Raw genomic sequence first — 22,138 nt, 5'->3', positions numbered from 1 at the left:
AACATTTAAGGCTGAGAGTGAAACAGCTGATCTATGGAAGCCTAAATGGAATGAGAATCAAACAGTCCTTGCCACAGCTGTACATACCCCAGAAAGGGACAAGGGTTCCCTGGAAGGCGCAGCAGCTGGTAGTGTGGAGCAATCCCAGGGCAGGGGCTGCTGTTGATTGCAGAGAGACAGATTGAGGGGAGGTAAGGGAGGAGATTGTGATGGGAAATGCCTGTGGAGGAAAGCCAGGCAGCCATGGAAGCAAGGTGATACTGCTGAGTCACACATAGGGGGTGGAGCCATCACCATAGCCTTTCTATCTCCACACACTAGCATTGGCAGCTGAACAATACAGAGGCTGGCCCATCAAATGCCTGATACATTGAACTACAGAGCAGGACCCCACCCAGGTTGCTGCTTTAAGTGCCTGACATGCTGATCTACAGAGTAGGAACCCAGCTAGGGCGGCCCCTCTATGTGCATGATGCACCAAACAACAGAGAAGGACCCAAGGCAAGGGAGCCCTCTAAGTGCCTGAATGGGCAGAGCTACAGAGAAAGACTAGCCAAAGAGGCTTTCTTATTGCCAGCCAAAAAAAAAAAAGCTTGAAAAAAAGACTCTGATGGGGCCGTACTCCTGCGGCGGAAGCAGTCCATATCCCTGCACACTTGGCACCGCCAGGGTCCCCACAAGCCAAGCAGCTGCACTACCTTCATGCTCAACTCTCACTGGGGCAGAGCTGCCACAGGCATAAAAAGCTTTGCATCTGTGCAGGCAAGGTCACCTGGGTAGTATCCAACTCTATGTGACCCTGTAGACTGTGGCCTGCCAGGCTTCTCTGTCAGGGAAGGGGGTTCTCCAGGCAAGAATACTGGAGTGTATTGGCCAATACTGGTTGCCATACCCTCTAGAGCACTATATTTCCTGCTGCCCTAGCCACCAACTCCCCTGAGTACCTGGTGCTGGCAGAACCCCTGTGACCCAAGCAGCTGCACCACCTCCACACCTCACAGGGGCAAACCCGAGTCCTCCAGGGCAGCCTCAGGAGCAAACCCCAGTGGACGACCCTCATACAGAGGTGGAAATAAAACCACAGTTGAAACCCAGGGGAAGGGTGGCTAAGGAAGAAGACCCAAAACCTTCCCGCCAGCTGTACAAGCTGCAGACTGAATCCATACGATCAACTAGGCAGACTCTGTGCCTATGGACACATATAAAAGATCATTGAGAGCTCCCACAAAAGAAAACACGCTAGTACTGATAGCCGTGGACATTGGAGGCAAGAACACACAGGAGTAGCACCAGATTAGAATCTGAGCTGCCCCCACAGCAAGTCTAGAGATCAGCACAGTGTTGGAGGGCGTCCTAGGGAGGTGAGGTGGACTGTGACTCCCAGTGAGGGAAAGGACTCTGATAGCAGTGACTCAAGAAAAACATTTATTATTCTTATGTTTTGACTTGCTCTGTAAATTCTTTTGGATTCCCCTCTCCCCCCTTTTCCCCCTATGTTCTAGTTGTCGATTTTATTGGCACTATTGAGAGAGTCATTTCCTAGGCAGGTTGATAAGGAGTCTAGGGGTCCCCAAGGAGAGAGGGGTCTGGAATTCTCAAGGAGGAAGAAAGGACAAACTTTTTTTCCTTCTCTACATTCCTTAGGATTATATAACAATAATGTATCCTGCCTGAGGACAGCCTCTGGATTAAGGACAGTCTCTGGATTAAAGCTTCTGGCTAATTCTGTTATCCTAAAATGTAAATTATGGGAGTAGGTCTGGTGAGGTCTTTACAACCTCCAGACATTCTTTGGATTCATTGGAGAGTATATAACTTCATTGTTAACACTAGCAAGCGGGTACTCTTTCTGCCCCCTTCTGATGCCTATGTCAGAAGCTTTCTCTATCTCCTTTATACTTTAATAAAACTTTATTACACAAAAGCTCTGAGCGATCAAGCCTCATCTCTGGCCCCGGATTGAATTCTTCTCCTCTGGGGGCCAAGAATCCCAGTGTATTCGCGTGATTCAACAACAGCCTTTCACTATGAAATCTAATTCAGCTCTTGAGCTTTTTTTTTTCCCTCAGATTCATTTTTTATTGCTTTTATAAACCACTGCCACTGTATTGGGCTTTTGCAGTTCTGTGGGGTTTTCCTTTTTTTCTTTAGTTTCAATTTTTAAACCTATTATTATTTTTGTACATTTATTCATTTGTTGGCTTTTCCTCCTGTTCTTTTCCCCTTGCAGTTGATCTTTACTGTATATAAATCTTCTTTATCTACCTCTGTTTAACTTTGCATGTCTATTCTTTCTTTCCTTTCTATCTTTCCTTTCCTCTCAACATATTTGGTAGTTTTATTTGCATTGCTTTATTCCCCAGTTGGCACCTTGCTTTAGTTTTGTTTTCCAGTTTGTGCTTTAGTTAGTTTTGTTCTGGTAGATATAATTTTTGGTTTCCTTTGTTTGCTGGGTCAATAGGTTGTACTTTATTTTTGTTGGACTGTTTTGATTCTGCTTATGAGTGTATCTGTATATGTGTATATTCAGTTACACTTTTTATTGTTGCTATAAACCACTGCCTGGACATGGGGCTTTTGCAGTTCTGTGGACTTTTCTTTTTCTCTTTCTTCTTCTGTTATTTTTTTTTCTCTTTTTATAATTTTAATTTTCATTTCTTCAAACCTATTATTTTTTTTCTTCTTTTGTTCCTTTGTTTGCCTTTCCAACTGTTCTTTTCCCCTTGCAGTTAATCCTTAATGTATGTAAATCTTCTTCATCTGTTTAACTTTTCATATCTATTCTTTGTTTCTTTTCTTTATTTCCATTCCTCTCAACATTTTGTTAGTTTCATTTTCATTGCTTTATTCCCCAGTCGATACCTTACTTTAGTTTTGATTTACAATTTGTGCTTTAGTTCATTTTGTTCTGGTAGATGTAATCTTTTAGTTTCCTTTGTTAACTGGGTTGATTTACTGTACTTTATTTTTGTTGGACTGTTTAGATTTTGCTTATGGGTGTATGTTTATGTGTATATTCAGTCACACTTTTTATTGTTGCTATAAACCTCTGCCTGTACGTGGGGCTTTTGCAGTTCTGTGGAGTTTTCTTTTTTTCTTTCTTCCTCCTTTTTTTTCTTCTCTTTTTTATAATTTTAATTAAAAAAAAATTATTATATTTTTACTACATTTATTCCTTTGTTTCCTACTGTTCTTTTCCCCTTGCAGTTAATCTTTAATGTATATAAATCTTATTTATCTACCTCTATTTAACATTGCATATATATTCTTTCTTTCCTTTCCTCTCAACATAGTTGTTAGTTTTGTTTTCATTGTTTTATAACACACTTGGCACCTTGCTTTAGTTTTGTTTTCCAGTTTGTGCTTTAGTTAGTTTTGTTCGTAACTGGTAAATATAATTTTTTATTTACTTGGTTGGCCAGGTCAATCTACTGTTCTTGATTTTTGTTGGACTGTTTTCAGTTTACTCATGGCTTTATATGTGTATGTGTATATTCCATTATGTTAATTATTATTTGCCTGATTTAATAACTGCTATTTGTCTGGGGTTCATCTTTGGTTTCTCGTTTTTGGATATTTGTTTTAATCTCACTTAATGCCATAACAAACCAGTTGTGGAATCTTAATTCCTGACCAAAGATCAAGCCCTGAGCCTTTGGAGTACGAGCACTGACTCCAAGACCCTAGACTACCAGAGAACTAACCCTAGGGAGTATGGAATAGTGAGAACTCACAGAAAGGAAACCACGTAAATAAAGACCTGGCATCACCCAACCACCAGTAACACCCTATGCAGAACCCCTCATCTAAACAACAAACAAAACAAAAATACAAACCCAGTTATCAGCAAATAGGATTGCCACCCCATTCAGCCTTGCCCATCGGAGGAAAAACAAACAAACGAAAAACTCAGCACAAATCTCATCTTATAAGAAGCTTACACAAGCCACTGGACCAACTTTCAGTTCAGTTCAGTTCAGTTGCTCAGTCGTGTTTGACTCTTTGCAACCCATGAGTCACAACATGCCAGGCTTCCCTGTCCATCACCAAGAGCCCATCTTTGCATGAAATGTTCCCTTGGTATCTCTAATTTTCTTGAAGAGATTTCTAGTCTTTCCCATTCTGTTGTTTTCCTCTATTTTTTTGCACTGATTGCTGAGGAAGGCTTTCTTATCTCTCCTTGCTATTCTTTGGAACTCTGCATTCAGATGCTTATATCTTTCCTTTTCTCCTTTGCTTTTCACTACTCTTCTTTTCAGAGCTATTTCTAAGGCCTCCTCAGACAGCCATTTTGCTTTTTTACATTTCTTTTCCATGGGGATGGTCTTGATCCCTGTCTCCTGTACAATGTCATGAACCTCCATCCATAGTCATCAGGTACTCTGTCTATCAGATCTCATCCCTTGAATCTATTTCTCACTTCCACTGTATAATCATAAGGGATTTGATTTAGATCAGTCCTGAATTGTCTAGTGGTTTTCCCACTTTCTTCAATTTAAGTCTGAATTTGGCAATAAGGAGTCCATGATCTGAGTCACAGTCTGCTCCCGGTCTTGTTTTTGCTGACTGTATAGAGCTTCTACATCTTTGGCTGCAAAGAATATAATCAGTCTGATTTCAGTGTTGACCATCTGGTGATGTCCATGTGTAGAGTCTTCTCTTGTGTTGTTGGAAGAGAGTGTTTGTTATGACCTGTGCGTTCTCTTGGCAAAACTCTATTAGCCTTTGCCCTGCTTCATTCCATACTCCAAGGCCAAATTTGCCTGTTATTCCAGGTGTTTCTTGACGTCCTACTTTTACATTCCAGTTCCCTATAATGAAAAGGATATCTTTTTTTGGGTGTTAGTTCTAAAAGGTCTTGTAGATCTTCATAGAACCATTCAACTTCAGCTTCTTCATTGTTACTGGTTGGGGTATAGGCTTGGATTACTGTGATATTGAATGGTTTGCCTTGGAAATGAACAGAGATTATTCTGTTGTTTTTGAGATTGCATCCAAGTACTGCATTTTGGACTCTTTTGTTGACCATGATGGCTACTCCATTTCTTCTAAGGGATTCCTGCCCACAGCAGTATATATAACTGTCATCTGAGTTAAATTCACCCATTCCAGTCCATTTTAGTTCGCTAATTCCTAGAATGTCGATGTTCACTCTTGCCATCTCCTGTTTGACCACTTCCAATTTGCCTTGATTCATGGACCTGGCATTCCAAGTTCCTATGCAATATTGCTCTTTACAGCATTGGACCTTGCTTCTATCACCAGTCACATCCACAACTGAGTATTGTTTTTTCTTTGGCTCCATCCCTTCATTCTTTTTGGAGTTATTTCTCCACTGATCTCCAGTAGCATATTGGGCACCTACCGACCCAGGGAGTTACCCTTTCAGTTATCTATCATTTTGCCTTTTCATACTGTTCATGGGGTTCTCAATGCAACAAAGTGAAGTGGTTTGCCATTCCCTTCTGCAGAGGACCACATTCTGTCAGACCTCTCCACCATGACCCTCCCGTCTTGGGTGGCCTCACACGGCATGGCTTAGTTTCATTGAGTTAGACAAGGCTGTAGTCCATGTGATCATAGTGGCTAGTTTTCTGTAATTATGGTTTCAGTGTGTCTGCCCTCTGATGCCCTCTCACAACACCTACCATCTTACTTGGCTTTCTCTTAGATTGGACATGGGGTATCTCTTCATGGCTGCTCCAGCAAAGTGCAGCCGCTGCTCCTTACCTTGGACAAGGGGTATCTCCTCATGGTCGCCCCGCCTGACCTTGTACATGGAGTAGCTCCTCTTGGCCCTCCTGCACCCATGCAGCCACAGCTCTTTTGACATGGGTTGTTCCTCTAGGCCACCTCCCCGGACCTCGGGCTTGTGGTAGCTCCTCTCGGCTGCCGCCCTGACCTTGGGCTTGTGGTAGCTCCTCTCGCCGCCGCCACTGACCTCCATCATGGGGTAGCTCCTCCTGGCCGCCGCCCCTGACCTCGGACATGGGGTAGTTCCTCTTGGCCACCGCCCCGACCTCAGATGTGGTGTAGCTCCTATCGGCCGGTACTATGTTGACACAGCCTGGCACTCTTGGTTGCTGCCCCAGACCTTGGGTGAGGGGTAGCTCCTCGGACCAACTTTAGGAGGTCAGAAACCAAAAATAAAGAATTCAACCTTGAAGCTTGGGGATAGGAGACCTCAAAGATAGTCAGGTTTTGAAAACATGAAAAAAGCAGAGAAATACTACACAAATGAAGGTACAAACTAGAAACACAGAAGTCCAAATGAATGAAGATGAATTAGGCAAACTACCTGAAAATTAATTCAGAATAATGATAGTAAAGATGGCCAAAAACTTTAAAAAAGAATGGATAAAATGCGAGAATCAACTAACACAGACCTAGAAAAATTAAAGAATAAACATACAGAAACAATCAACACAATTACTGAAATTAAAAATACTGTAGAAGGAATCAATAGGAAAATATCTGAAGCAGAAGAATGAATCAGTGAGCTGGAAGATAAAACAGTGGAAATAACTTCTGAATAGCAAAATAAATAAAAAGAATGAAAAGAACTGAAGATAGTCTCAGAGACCTCAAGCAATATCAAATGCACCAACATTTGAACTGTAGGGGTCCCAGAAGAAGAAGAGAAAAAGAAAGGTTATGAGAAAATTTTTGAAGCGATTATATTTGAAAATTTCCCCAACATGGAAAAGGAAATAGTCATTCAAATACAAGAGCCACAAAGAGTCCCATATAGGATAAACCCAGGGGAAAATATGCATGACACATACTGATCAAACTAACAAAGACTAAACACAAAGAATATTAAAAGCAGCAAGGGAGAAGCAACAAGTAACATAGAAGGAAAACCCCATACAAATAACAGCTGATCTTTCAGCAGAAACTCTGCAGGCCAGAAGGGAATGGAAGGTTATTAAAATATTGAAAGGGAACAATCTACAACCAAGATTACTGTACCCAGCAAGGATCTCATTCAAAAGTGATAAAGAAATAAAAAGCTTTTCAGACAAGCAAAAGTTAAGAGAATTCAGTATCACCAAACCATCTTTACAACATATGTTAAAGGGACTTATATAGTCAAGAAATAGATGAAAAAAGATCTACAAAACCAACCCCAAACAATTAAGAAAATGGCAATAGGAACATATATATCAATACTTACTTTAAATGTAAATGGATTTAATGCTCCAACCAAAAGATACAGACTGGCTGAATGGATACAGAAGCAAGACCCATATATATAATGTCTACAAGAAACCCACTTCAGAACTCAAGAGGTCAAAACCTCAAGTGAGGTCACTTCAGACCTCACTTCAAACCACATTTAGACTGAAAGTGAGAGGATGGAAAAATATATTCCATGCAAATGGGAAGCAAAAGAAAGCTGGAGTAGCAATCATCATATCAGACAAAATAGACCTTAAAGATTACAAAAGATAAGGAAGGAAACTCCATAATGAACAAGATATCAATCCAAGAGGAAGATGTAAATATCTATGGATCCAGCATAGGAACACTTCAGTACATAAGGCAAAAACTTACAGACATAAAAGGAGAAATTCACAGTAACATAATAATAGTAGGAGACTTTAACACCCCAATCACACCAATGGACAGATCATCAAAACAGAAAATTAATAAGGAAACACAAGTCTTAAATGATACATTTGATGAGATGGATTTCATTGATATCTTCAGGATATTCCATCCAAATCCAGAAGAACACACTTTTTCAAATGTACATGGAACATTCTCCAGGATAGACCACATCTTAGGTCACAAATCAAACTTCAGTAAATTTAAGAAAATAGAAATCATATCAAGCATCTTATCTGACTACAATGCTATGAGACTAGATATCAATTACAAGAAAAAGATGTAGAAAACAAACACATGGAGATTATACTGTAAGTTTCTAAATAACCAACCAGTTACAGAAGAAATCAAAAGGGAAATCAAAAAATTTCTATAAATAGCAATAAAAACATGACAACTCAAAACCTATGGGTTGCAGCAAAAGCAGTTTTAAGAGGGAAGTTTATAGAAATACAATCCTACCTCAAGAAACAAGAAAAACATCAAATAGACAACCTAACTTTACACCCAAAGCAAGTGGAAAAAGAACAAAAAAACCCAAAATTAGTAGGAAAGAAATCATAAAGATCCGAGCATAAATAAATGAAAAATAAATGAAAGAAACAATAGTAAAGATTACTAAAACTTAAAGCTGGTTCTTTGAGAAGATAAACAAAATTGACAAACCTTTAGTCAGACTCATCATGAAAAAAAGAGAGGAGAATCAAATCAACAAATTAGAAATGAAAAAGGAGTGGTTACAACGACAATGCAGAAATACAAAGGACTGTAAGAGACTATTTTGACAACGATATGGCAATAAAATGGATAACCTGTAAGAAATGGACAAGTTCTTAAAAAAAGTTCAATCTTACAAGACTGAACTGTGAAGAAATAAAACAACCTAATTACAAGCACTGAAATTGAGGCTGTGATCAAAAATCTCCAAAAGAAAAAAGCCCAGGACCAAATGGCTTCATGGGAGAATTCTATCAAACATTTAGAGAAGAGCTAATGTCTGTTTTTCTAAAACTCTTTCAAAAATTGCAGAAGAAGGAGCACTTCCAAACTCATTCTACAAGGCCAGCATCACCCTGACACCAAAGACAAACCCAAAAAAAGACACACAAAGACAACACAAAAAAAGAAAACTGCAGGCCAATATCACTGATGAACATACCTGCAAAAATCCTCAACAAAATTATAGCAAACAGAATTCAGCAACACATCAAAAATCTCATACACCATGATCAAGTTGGGTTTATTCCAGGGATACAAGGATTCTTCAGTGTTTGCAAATCAATGTGATACACCATATTAACAAGTTAAAAGACAAAAACCATATAATCTCAATAGATGCAGAAAAGGCTTTGGACAAAATTCAGCACTCATTTATGATTAAAAAATCTTCAAAACTAGCCATAGAAAGAACCTACCTCAACATAGTAAAGACCATATATGATAAGCCTACAGCAGACATTATTCTCAATGGTGAAAAACTGAAAGCATCCCCACTAAGATCAGGACCAAGACAGGGGTGTCCACTTTCTTGACTGTTATTTCAAAATAGTTCTGAAAGTCCTAGCTACAGAAGTCAGAGAAGAAAAAGAAATAAAAGGAATCCAGATCAGTAAAGAAGAAGTAAAGCTCTCACTGTTAGCAGATGACATGATACTGTACATAGAAAATCATAACAATAGTATCAGAAAATTACTGGAGCTAATCATTTAATTTACCAAAGTTGCAGGATACAAAATCAATACACAGAAATCACTTGTATTTCTATATACTAGCAATGAAAAATCAGAAAGAGAAATTAAGGAATCAATCCCATTCACCATTGCAACAAAAATAATTAAATATCTAAGAATAAACTTACCTAAGGAGACAAAAGAACTATACACAGAAAATTATAAGACACTTATGAAAAAAATCAAAGATGACATAAACAAATGGAGAGATATTCCACACTCCTGGGTAGGAAGAATCAATAATGTGAAAATGACTATACCACCAAAGGCAATCTACGGATTCAGTGCAATCCCTATCAAATTGTCAGTGGAATTTTTCATAGAACTAGAACAAAAAATTTCACAATTCATATGGAAACACAAAAGACCCTGAGTAGCTGAAGCAGTCCTGAGAAAGAAGAATGGAGTTGGAGGAATCAACCTTCCTGACTTCCAATTATACTACAAAGCTACAGTCATCAAGACAATATGGCCCTGGCACAAAAACAGAAATATAGACCAATGGAACAAGATAGAAAGCCCAGAAATAAACCCAAGCACCCATGGGTACCTTATTTTTGACAAAGGAGGCAAAAATATACAATGGGGCAAAGACAGCCTCTTCAATAAATGGTGCTGGTAAAACTGGACAGCTACATGTAAAAGAGTGAAATTAGATCACTTCCTAACCCCATACACAAAGATAAACTCAAAATGGACTAAAGACCTAAATGTAAGACCAGAAACTATAAAACTCTTAGAGGAAAACATAGGCAGAACACACAATGACATAAATCAAAGCAAGATCCTCTCTATGGTCCACCTTCTAGGTTCAGTTCATTACAGTTGCTCAGTCACGTCCGACTCTTGGCAACCCCATGGACTGCAGCATTCTAGGCTTTCCTGTCCATTACCAGCACCCAGAGCTTAGTTAAACTCATGCCCATCAAGTCGGTGATGCCGTCTAACCATCACATCCTCTGTCATCCCCTTCTCCTCCTGCCTTCAATCTTTCCCAGCGTCAGGGTCTTTTCCAGTGAGTTAGTTCTTCTCATCAGATGGCCAGAGTACTGGAGTTTCAGCTTCAGCATCAGTCCTTCCAATGAATATTCAGGACTGATTTCTTTTAGGGTGGACTGGTTGGATAGGGACTCTCAAGAGTTTCCTCAAACACTACAGTTCAAAAGCATCAATTCTTCAGTGCTCAGCTTTCTTTATCCTCCAAATATCACATCCATACATGACTACTGGAAAAAGCATAGCATTGACTAGACAGACCTTTGTTGGCAAAGTCATGTCTCTCCTTTTTAATATGCTGTCTAGGTTGGGAATAACTTTTCTTCCAAGGAGCAAGTGTTATTTAATTTCATGGCTAAAGTCACCATCTGCAGTGATTTTGGAGCCCCCAAAATTAAAGTCTCTCACTGTTTCCATTGTTTCCCCATCTATTTGGCATGAAATGATGGGACCAGATGCCATGATCTTCGTTTTCTGAATGTTGAGTTTTAAGCCAACTTTTTCATTCTCCTCTTTCACTTTCATCAAGAGGCTCTTTAGTTCTTTGCTTTCTGCCATAAGGGTGGTATCGCCTGCATATCTGACGTTATTGATATTTCTCCTGGCAATCGTGATTCCAGCTTGTGCTTCATCCATTCTGGCATTTTGCATGATGTACTCTGCATATAAGTTAAATAAGCAGGGTGACAATATACAGCCTTGATGTACTTCTTTCCCTATTGGAACCTGTCTGTTGTTCCATGTCCAGTTCTAACTGTTTCTTCTTGACCTCCATCCAAATTTATCAGGAGGCAGGTCCAGTGGTCTGATGTTCCCATCTCTTTTAAGAATTTTCCACAGTTCATTGTGATCCACACACTCCAAGGTTTCGGTGTAGTCAATAAAGCAGAAGTAGATATTTTTTCTGGAATTCTCTTGCTTTTTCTGTGATCCAGTGGATGTTGGCAAATTGATCTCTGGTTCCACTGCCGTTTCTAAATCCAGCTTGTACATCTGGAAGTTCATGGTTCACATACTGTTGAAGCCTGGTTTGGAGAATTTTGAACATTACATTACTAGCTTGTGAGATGAGTGCAATTGTATGGTAGTTTGAACCTTCTTTGGCATTGCCTTACTTGGGTTGGAATGAAAATTGACCCATTCCAGTCCTGTGACCACTTGCTGAGTTTTCAGATTTGCTGGCATATTGAGTGAGCACTTTCACAGCATCATCTTTCAGGATTTGAAATAGCTCAACTGGAATTCCATCACCTCCACTAGCTTTGTTCGTAGTGATATTTCCTAAGGTCCACTTGAGTTCTCATTCTTGATGTCTGGCTCTAGATGAGTGATTACACCATCGCTGTTATCTGGGTCATGAAGATCTTTTTTGTATAGTTCTTCTGTGTATTCTTGCCACCTCTTCTTAATATAATATCTTTGCTTCTGTTAGGTCCATAACATTTCTTTCCTTTATTATGCCCATCTTTGCATGAAATGTTCCCTTGGTATCTCTAATTTTTTTGAAGACATCTCTAGTCTTTCACATTCTATTGTTTTCCTCTACTTCTTTGCATTAATCAGCGAGGCAGGCTTTCTTATCTTTCCTTGCTATTCTTTGGAACTCTGCATTCAAATGGGTATATCTTTTCTTTTCTCCTTGCCTTTCGCATCTTTTCTTTTCTCAGCTATTTGTCAGGCCTCCTTGGACTACCATTTTGCCTTTTTACATTCTTTTTCTTCAGGATGGTCTTGATCACAGCCTCCTGTACAATGTCATGAACCTTTGTCCATAGTTCTTCAGGTACTCTGTCTACCAGATCTAATCTTTGAATCTGTTTGTCACTTTCAGTGTATAATTGTAGGGGATTTGATTTATGTCATTCCTGAATGGTTAGTGGTTTTCCCTACTTTCTTCATTTTAAGTCTGAATTTGTTGATATGGAGTTCATGATCCGAGCCATAGTCAGCTCCCAGTCTTGTTTTCACTGACTGTATAGAGCTTCTGCATCTTTTGCTGCAAAGAATATAATCAATCTGTTTTGGTATTGACCATCTGGTGATGCCCATATGTAGAGTCTTCTCTTGTGTTGTTGGAAGAGGGTGTTTGCTATGACCAGTGCGTTCTCTTGGTATAACTGTTAGCCTTTGCCCTGCTTCGTTTTGTACTCCAAGGCCAAATTTGCCTGTTACTCCCGGTATCTCTTGATTTCCTACTTTTGCATTCCAGTCCCCTATAATGAAAAGGATCTTTTTTTGGTGTTAGTTCTAGAAGGTCTTGTAGGTCTTCGTAGAACCATTCAACTTTAGTTTCTTCAACATTACCTCCTAGAGTAACTGAAATAAAAACAGAAGTAAACAAGTAGGACCTGATGAAACTTAAAAGCTTTTGCATAGCAAAGGAAACTCTAAGCAAGGTGAAAAGACAACCCTCAGAATAGGAGAAAATGATAGCAAATGAAACAATTAACAATGGATTAATTTCCAAAATATACAAGCAGCTCATACAACTCAGTGCCAGAAAAACAAACAACCCAATCAAAAAGTGGGAAAAGGACTTAAACATACAAAGAAGACATACAGATGGCTAATAAACACATGAAAAGATGCTAAACATCACTCATTATTAGAGAAATGCAAATCAAAATTACAATGAGATATCACCTCACACTGGTCAGAATGGCCATCATCAAAAAGTCTACAAACAATAAATCCTGGAGAGGGTGTGGAGAAAAGGGAATGCTCTTGCAGTGTTGGTGGGAATGTAAACTGATACAGCCACTATGGACAACGGTGTTCAGATTCCTTAGAAAACTAGGAATAAAACCACAATATGACCTAGCAATCTCACTCCTGGGCGTATACCTTGATGAAATCAAAATTTTAAAAGATACATATATTGCATTGTTCATTGCAGCACTATTTACAATAGGTAGAATATGGAAGCAACCTCGATGTCCATCGACAGATGAATGGATAAAGAAGTTGTGGTATATATACACAATGGAATATTACTCAGCCATAAAAAGGCACACATTTGAGTCAGTTCTGACAAGAAGGATTAACCTAGAACCTATTATGCCGAGTGAAGTGAGTCAGAAAGAGAATGATAAATATCCTATTCTAATGCATATATACGGAATCTAGAAAAATGATACTGAATAATTTATTTGCAGAGCAGCAGTGGAGAAACAGACATAGAGAATAGACTTAAGGACATGGGGAGGGGGAGGAGAGGGTGAGATATATGGAGAGAGTAACATGGAAACTTACATTACCATATGTAAAATAGATAGCCAAGGGGAATTTGTTATATGCTTCAGGAAACTCAAACAGGGGCTCTGTATCCATCTAGAGGGGTGGGATGGGGAGGGAGATGGGAATGAGGTTCAAAAGAGAGGGGACATATGTATACCTATGGCTGATTCATGTTGAGACTTGACAGAAAACAACAAAATTCTGTAAAGCAATTATCCTTCAATAAAAAATAAAGGAAAAAAAGAATAAATCCAGTATCTTGCTGAAAATAAAGTCAGTAATGAAAAAAAATTTATGAAAACATTCAAAATGCAGATTATAGCAATTAGATGTTAGAGTATATATCCAGCATAGTGAATCAGAGAAGTAATTAAACTTCATAAAATAAAAGCTTTGATAGCAAGGAAAATAAGAAAAGTTGCTGTTCAAAAACTGTTTCTTAAACAAATACACTCTTATTGTAAATTTCCCCTCTTCCCACAAAAAACCAAAGCTTTAAGGATATAATTCAGAATAAAATGCTACTGGGTTTGTTTTAGTTAATCCATGTATTGGTTAAAGTATTGTTTTATTTTCTATGTGGCTAGCTAGTGCTGCCAGCATCTTTTTTTTAACTTTTTAATTTCTGTTGGAATAAACTAGCATCATTCTTGAATAATTCGTACTTCCCTTACTGATTTTGAAATATTACCTCTCATATTCCTGTTTCCATATATATTTGGTCTGTTTCTTTGTCTTCTACCTGTTTCTTGGCCTGTTTATTGATTCTAGTAAAATACCACAAGTTTTTACTACTATGGAAGTTTTCTTACTGCTTTTCACCTAAGACTAAGTGGTACTATAAACATTGAAAAATGAATCTTGCTGACTGAGATCCAATGCAAATGCAAGATGGCTGGCTAGTAAGATAACCTCCCTCCCCAGAGTGCCTGCCCGTTCTTTTCTGCATCTATCATTTAATTTCTCTGCTTGACAAAATGTATCAGTTGTGCATGCTTTTATTTTCTTGTAACATACTGATTGTATTGTCTTAAAAATAAAGTTTATGCACATGTACACATATGAGAAGGCTGGATGGCATCACTGACTCGATGGACATGAGTCTGAGTGAACTCCGGGAGTTGGTGATGGACAGGGAGGCCTGGCGTGCTGCAGTTCATGGGGTCACAAAGAGTCGGACACAACTGAGCGACTGAACTGAACTGACACATATTTGTGTGTGTAAACTATCACATAATGGGACATTGAGAGAGAGAGTGACTACAGTGTTGGTTGACTCAAGTCCTCAAAATTATCAGGAAGTAAGGCTTAATCTTGGGACTGATTTTTCTAAAACAGCTGCCAGTAGCAGTCAAAGCTACTTATTTATGCTTTTGATTTTTGTTTCACAGAAGAAAATTAACCTTACCTTTAGTTATGCATTAACTAGAACAATTTAGGACAGTACCCACTGTAGGTCAATAATTATAAAGAATGCCATATACAGAAAGGCATTATATAGCATTATGAGAAGGGAGCTATGATTACTGTGAAAAGACTCAGATCTCACTTTGGGGATTGGGGTCTACTCTGATACCACTGTAAATGAAATGTTTCTGAGTTGGATGAGAGTGTGTTAAACATAACATCAGCTTTATTTTTTCCCAAACTTGTTTAATCTTGCTGTATTCATTATTCTGATCATATAATTTATTTCAATATTATAAATAATAAGGGCTATCTTTTTTTTTCAATAGCTGTATAAAGTTGTCACACAGACACACACACACACTCTCTTTCTCCCTCAGAAATCACATATAAGCATCAAGGAAATACCAATTCCATCTCTGTACTAACAGGGAGAATGAAAGTCCAGACTGCAAAATGTGAGTATTACTGCCAGAAACATGGTAGATCCAGCCAGAAACATGGTAGATCTAGCAGAAGTGTGGGGAAAAGTACAAGGAGGATCACATAGTTGAAGATCTGAGAATGAGTTTTAAAAATATACTTATTCTCCCAGGTGAAGTGAAAACCCTGAAGTGCCATTCCAAGAACACTTGTTTGCAACAGCAGGACTATATTATAAGGTTTGGAGCAGATACTTCCTATATCTATAAGAAATAGATTATTTATGTGGTATAAGGAGAACTTATTGTGTATCTTTCATTTTTCCCACTAATTGAATAAACCCTAAAAAGTAAAATAATTGACATAAACTTATTTCATATAGAAAATAGCTTGTAATATGACCAGGTTTGAGCATTAAACTAGGAGTATACATACAAAGACATTGCGAGGATAAAAATGAAGAATAGGAAAAAGAAATGTCAGGCAAAGGAAGTACACGAGAAAAATATGGCCATGAACAGACAAAAAAAAAGCTCAAATATTTATCATGAATTAAGAATAAGAACTCTTGTGAAGTAATCACAAGAACATAAGACAGAGATACAAAAAAATCAAGGTAGAGATAAAAAGAAATAAAAGGTGATGAAACTTTTTTTAAAAAAAAGTAGAGAAGGAGCAATCTCACAGAAGTGAAATTTATAAGTAGCCCAAGGGAGAATTAACAATGCTGAAAATACAAGGGACATAGAAGACAGTAATGAGAAAAGCATATAAAATGAAAAGGAAATTGATTTAAAATTTTTTGAAGATAAAGAAAATTACAGTATTAGAAAAAATGAGTAAAACATACATAATTGGAATTCTTAAAAAAGAAAACAATAAATATTTAACAATCCAGTTCCAGAACACTGCTAGAAGTAAAAGAAACTTGATTGTATAAATGGAAAAAGACATTGAATTTGAAAGAAAATAAAAAGTTATGACATTTTACTTCAGAGATAAATAAGAGAAAAAGGAACCTCCCGACAACTGTTGGTGGGAATGTAAACTGATATAGCCATTATGAAGAAAAGTACGGAGATTCCTTAAAAAAACTAGGACTAAATATACCATATGACCCAGCAGCCCCACTACTGGGCATATTCCCTGATAAAACAGTCCTAAAAGGCATATGTACTGCAGTGTTCATTGCAGCACTATTTACAATAGCCAGGACCTGGAAGCAACCTAAATGTCCATCGACTGGTGAATGGATAAAGAAGATGTGGTATATATATACAATGGAATAGTACCCAGCTATAAAAAATGAATTTGAGTCAGTTCTAGTGAGGTGGGTGAACCTACAGCTTACAGAGTGAAGTAAATCAGAAAGAGAAAAACAAATTAATATATTAACCCATATATAAGGAATCTAGAAAAACAGTATCAATGAACTTATTTGCAGAGAAGGAATGGAGACACAGATGTAGAGAATGGACTTGTAAACATGGTGGGAAAGGGAGAGAAAGAGTGGGATGAATGGAGAAAGTAGCATCAACATATGAGCAGCTGGTGAGAAGTTGCTGTATAACACAGGGAGCCCAGCCTGATGCTCTGTGATGACCTACAGGGGTGGTATGAGAGAAGGGAAGGGAGGCTCAAGAGAAGAAATATGTATAATTATGGCTGATTCACATATTCTATGGCAGAAACCAATACAACATTGGAAAGCAGTTTTCCTCCAATTAAAAAAAAAAGAGAGGAGAGAAATTTAGAAGAAGAAGAAAGAGGAAGTGGAAAAAAAAGAATAATAAGAATTTTCATGTGCTCTCTCTTTTGAATGCTGTTTTGAATTTAGGATGTTGATATAATCATAGATTTTTTAGATTATGAGCATTATAGAATCTTCATTAAAGAATAGTATCTGTTTTCAAAACTTAGAAAAGGAACTGTCAATGTTTAATCAATTTTAATATCTGGATTTTTCTTGTTACAGGAAACTAGAAAAGTTTTTGAATTTCAAAAATCTTCAAACCTGTTTAAAGGAAGCCAGTCTACTAGATTATTATGTATCTGGATTTTTGTGGGCAAAAGGAATGGACTTCTCTGTTATTCAATATTCAAAATTTATGACTTTACTAGATATGCTACTTCATAATCTTAGAAGTAAGTACATTACTTTTTCTTTTTTTAAGAAAAGAAAATTTAGTCCACTGTCTAAATGAATTTTCTCAAGCAAAAGCTCCTAATTTTATTGTAAATCCTACAATGAAAATTATGTTTTTTCCTTGGGTATATATAGAAAGAATATACTTCATAACTTCATTAAGTTGTAAAGTGTTAATACTTAATAAGGTTAATGTTCTCTTAATAATGAATTTGCCAGATATATTACTTTAATTTTGGAATCTCATCAGTGTCATCATCCCAAAAATGTCAAGTAGTTCAGATTTACCTAGATATTTTTTATTGTTTGAGCTGTTTTCATCTTATCTTACATTTAAATATTACTGTAATATCAGGTTTGCTGTTAAGAGGAGGTACTTTGGTCAGTATCAAAGCCCCATGAAATAGACATTAGTCCCATACACTTAGATTTTGTGAGTTTTTTAATTTACTGAAATGAGTTACTACGGAAATTTGGAAATTCTTCCTTGGAGCAGTTTTAAATGTGATGACTTTTGTTTGAGAATAAACAGAGTTACTTTCTTGGAAGGAGGAAAAGAAGGAAATCTATCATTACTTATTGCCAACTTTGTCCTAGGCAGTATATTTGGTTCCAATCTTCAACATAGATTGTAAAATGCAGAACAACTGCAGGGGAGGTATCATAACCCCTATATCACAGTTGAGCAAGCGGTCCAAGGTGCATAGTTGGTAAGTGGCAGAACAGGAACATGAATCTTACTGTGTAATCAAAAGACCATGAACACAATAAATGTCAAGATATTTCTAACTCCACTGAAAGACCTGCTTGTGTCTACGGGAGGCAGCTTTGCTTCCTTCCTTCCTTCATTTCCTCCTCCTTCCATTTTGTCTCTTCTTTTGATTATTTGCTTGTTTTTAGTTTCTTTTTTAAAAAATTTGGGGAGGTAGAAGACCTTTCTACCCCTAAAGTATTGTCACCATTGTCCTACTAAAATTAATGGAGGACTTTTGTCACACAAAGCTTATTTTGTTCCTTGTATCATTTTCTAACTGTTCAGAAGCAGGGGAAATACTGTGTTAGCAAAATTAATTGAGGAATCACTCACACCTTATGTTTTCTTCCTGCTCCTCATCACTCTTAACAAGGGAAGAATTGGTAGTTTTTTGTATGTGAGGAAGAAAAATCCATATTTTTCCTTCTCTGCAAATAGGAGAATTTCATTTTTTCTTTACTTAGGTATGTGGTGCCATGTTAAACACTAATAATGTACCAATAGAAGAAAAAAATAATTATATTTGACAATGAGAAATATTGTATGATATTAATTGACTGATTTCAGATTATTCTGTACTTAATATAAAACTAAAACAAAAACTGAAGTCTTAGGTAGTTAGTTTTGAGAATTCAGTCTTTTCAGTACTATTTTATTATTAAGAGTCCTGATAAATAATATAACATTGTTTCAGTGTCAGTTGTTGAACTATAATCTTCCAAAAAAGAATTCTTAGTAAATCATCACAAAAACAGACTTTGGCTGTTTTTTCCCTCATGACACAAATATTTGTGGAATCTTTGAGTACTACAGGTCTCGAAATAGAAATAATATTATTTGAATACTATTGTCAAAATTACTAGGCAGACAAAGAACTGTGTGGATCTCATCCTGTATGGAAAATATTAGTAACTAGATACTAACAATAAGATGAAATGGATATTGAGATTAGATGACAAAGACTTCAAAACAGCTACAAGAGCTTAAAAGAACTGTTGTGAACATTGTTGAAATAAACGTTAAAATATAAAGAATCATGAAAGAAACAGAAGGTATAATCAAGAAACAAAATTTTAGAACCAAATTGTACAATGACCAAAATTAAAATCTCACTGAATGGAATCAATAACAGAATGGAGACAAAGGAAAAATCAGTGAACTTAAAGATGGAAGAGCAATAGAAATTATCCAATCTGTGCAATACAGAGAAAAAATTAAAAAAAGATTGATAAACAAATGAACAAAACCTCAAGGACCTATGGACAATGGAAGTTCTAATACACATATCATTCAGAGTCCCAAAAGGATAGGAGAAAGAGTACAGCAGTAAACAAGCATTTGAAAAAGCAGTAGTTGAAAACATCCCAAATTTATCAGAAGACATAGACCTGTAAATTCAAGAGGCTGACTAGGTCACAAATAAGGTAAACCAAAAGAAAAACATCAACTGTCTGGATCTAATTGCCATTTACAGAACAGTATACCCCAAAACAACAGAATAGTCATGCTTTCAAGTGTGTATGGCACATTCATCAAGGTGGACCATATCCTGGGTCATGTAACAACCTTAAGTTTAATTGAAACCATACAAATATATTTTCTGACCATCATGGAATTAAACAGTTAACAACAGAAACATGTAAGGGAAATCTCCAAACACTTGGATATTGAACAGCACAATTCTTAATAGTCCATGAGTCAAAGAGAAAGCCTCAACAGATATTAGAAAAGATTTTTAAGTAAATGAATAGAGCATGGATCAAGGAGAAAAGAAATAAATAATAAACAGAAGTCAATGAAATTAAAAATGGAAAACCAATAGAGAAAATCAGTGAAACAAAAATCTGGATCTTTGATAAGATCAAAATTGATAAACATGAAGCAAAACTGACTAAGAAAAAAGATGGCAGGTACAGGTTATTATTATCAAGTATAAAAAAGGATATCACTAAAGACTGTGCAGACATTAACAGAATAATAAGAGAATATTAATTATATGTACATTAGAAAACAAAAGTAACTGACCAGTTTTCAAAAACCTCAAACTAATAAAATTCACCAGATGAAGTAGATATCTTGATAGTCCCATCACTATTGAAAAAATTGAATTTGTTGCTAAGAACTATTGGAAAAAATTCTTCAGGCCCAGATGTTTCTACTGGAAAATTCTGTTAAACATTTAATGAAGAAATACCACCAACTATATATGACATCTTCCAGAAATAACAGAGGAAAGAACTCTTTGTAACTCATTTTTTGAGGCTAAAATTATCTTCATACCAAACCTGACAAAGAGAAGAAGGAGGGGTGAGGAGAAAGGGAAAAGAAGAAAAAGTTGAGGAAAGGTGGGGGGGAAGTAGGAGTAAAAGGAGGAGAAGAAATTACAGAGCAATGTCCCTAATGAACATAAAAGCATCTCAACAAAATATTGTCAGAATTAATCAGGCAAGTCATAAAAAAATAATATAGATGACCAGTTGGGCTTTATATCAGAAATTCAATGCTGAATGGTTTGGTGTTGAAAATGTGATTCATGTAAAAAATTGAAAGAAGAAAAGAGCACATGATCATGTAAATGGATGCAAAGATAGCATTTGACTAAGTACAACACCCATTCATTATTTTTAAAGTCAGAAAGTTCAGAAAAGATATGATTTTTGTCAACCTTATAAAAGACATCTACCAAAAAGCCACCATCATACTTAGTGGTGAAAAGCAAAATTCTTTCCTTGTAAGATCAGGATCAAGGTAAGAATGTCTGGTCTTACCTCCTATTCAACATAAGAATTGGAGACTTAGCAATAAGTGCAGTATAGTGAGAAAAAGAAATAAAATACAGGCAGCCTGGAAAGGAGGGAATTATACAGTGCCTGTTGTCAGATGAAATGATTCTTTATATAGCAAATTCCACAGAATCAAAAAAATTCCTAGAACTAATGAATTTAGCAATGTTGCAGGAAGAAGGTCAAAACACAAAAGTCAGTTGTATTTCAATATACTAGCAATGTGTATTAGATACCAAATTTTTAACAAACAATTTCATTTATAATAACTCAAAAAATGATAGAAGTATTGATACAGAAGTATAAATCTAACAAAATATGCACAATCTATATGCTAAAAACTACAAAATGATGATAAAATTAAAACCTAAACAATTGAAAAAATATACTGTGTTCTTGGATTAGAAATCTCCACGATAAAGATGTCTTCCCAAATTGATACGTAGATTTAATGTAGTATCAATCCAAATGCCAGCAGGATTTTTTCTAGACATACTCACTGATTTTAAAATTTATATGGAAAGGCCAAGGAGCTAAAACAACTAAAAATTTTTTGAAAAATAAGAGTAAAGTTGCATAAGGCTTAACACTCAGTTTAAGAATTACTATATAGTTATAGTAATGAAGTCAGTGTGGAATTAGTGAAGGGATAAACACATGTATCAATGAAACAGAAGACAGAATTCAGAAATAGAAAAATGATCATCTGACTTTTTGATAACTATGCAAAAGTAATTCAGTGGAACCAAGTCTCCTTTTCAATAAATGTATTGAAACAACTGCTCATCTATATTGAAAAGAGTGCACTTCAGCTTAAACTTTTCACTTGATACGAGTTAACTCTAATTGTTATAAACTTGAAATATAAAACTATAAATCTTTTAGAATAAAACAAGAGAAAATCTTTATGACCTTGGGTTATTGAGACGTTCTTAGATGTGAACCCCAAAACAGTACCTGTGAAAGAAAAATTTATAAATTGAACTTAATCAGATTTTAAAATTTTTGTTTTATGAAAGTCATTGTTAAAAGAATGAAAAGTTGCAGACGG

The 22,138-nt window shown here is 36.5% G+C and overlaps 1 protein-coding gene across 28 annotated transcripts in view; it reads left to right on the top strand.

Annotated features, from left to right (window-relative positions):
- Positions 1-22,138, top strand: part of CABCOCO1 (ciliary associated calcium binding coiled-coil 1) — a 168,403-nt gene that overhangs the window by 17,485 nt on the left and 128,780 nt on the right. For 15 of the 28 annotated variants that reach the window (XR_015156923.1, XR_015156922.1, XM_086382296.1 and 12 more), the window contains exon 3: positions 17,380-17,549. The exons of 1 other annotated variant lie outside the window; for it this stretch is intronic. Coding sequence is in view for 24 of the 27 variants with exons in the window: in XM_086382296.1 (XP_086238422.1) it covers positions 17,380-17,549 (170 nt within the window). In the remaining 3 variants the exon portion in view is untranslated. Of the gene's footprint in view, positions 1-15,361; positions 15,440-15,576; positions 15,644-17,379; positions 17,550-22,138 lie in introns of all 28 variants that reach the window. 12 more of the 28 variants (XR_015156924.1, XM_086382298.1, XM_086382297.1 and 9 more) reach the window with 2 other exon arrangements.

Source organism: Bos grunniens, chromosome 28, assembly GCF_055505025.1.
Source record: "Bos grunniens cultivar Pamir isolate PY7600 chromosome 28, Bosgru_T2T1.0, whole genome shotgun sequence".
Lineage (NCBI taxonomy): Eukaryota > Metazoa > Chordata > Mammalia > Artiodactyla > Bovidae > Bos > Bos grunniens.
The sequence above is the reverse complement of the archived record's forward strand: the minus strand, read 5'-3'. Positions and strand labels throughout refer to the sequence as shown.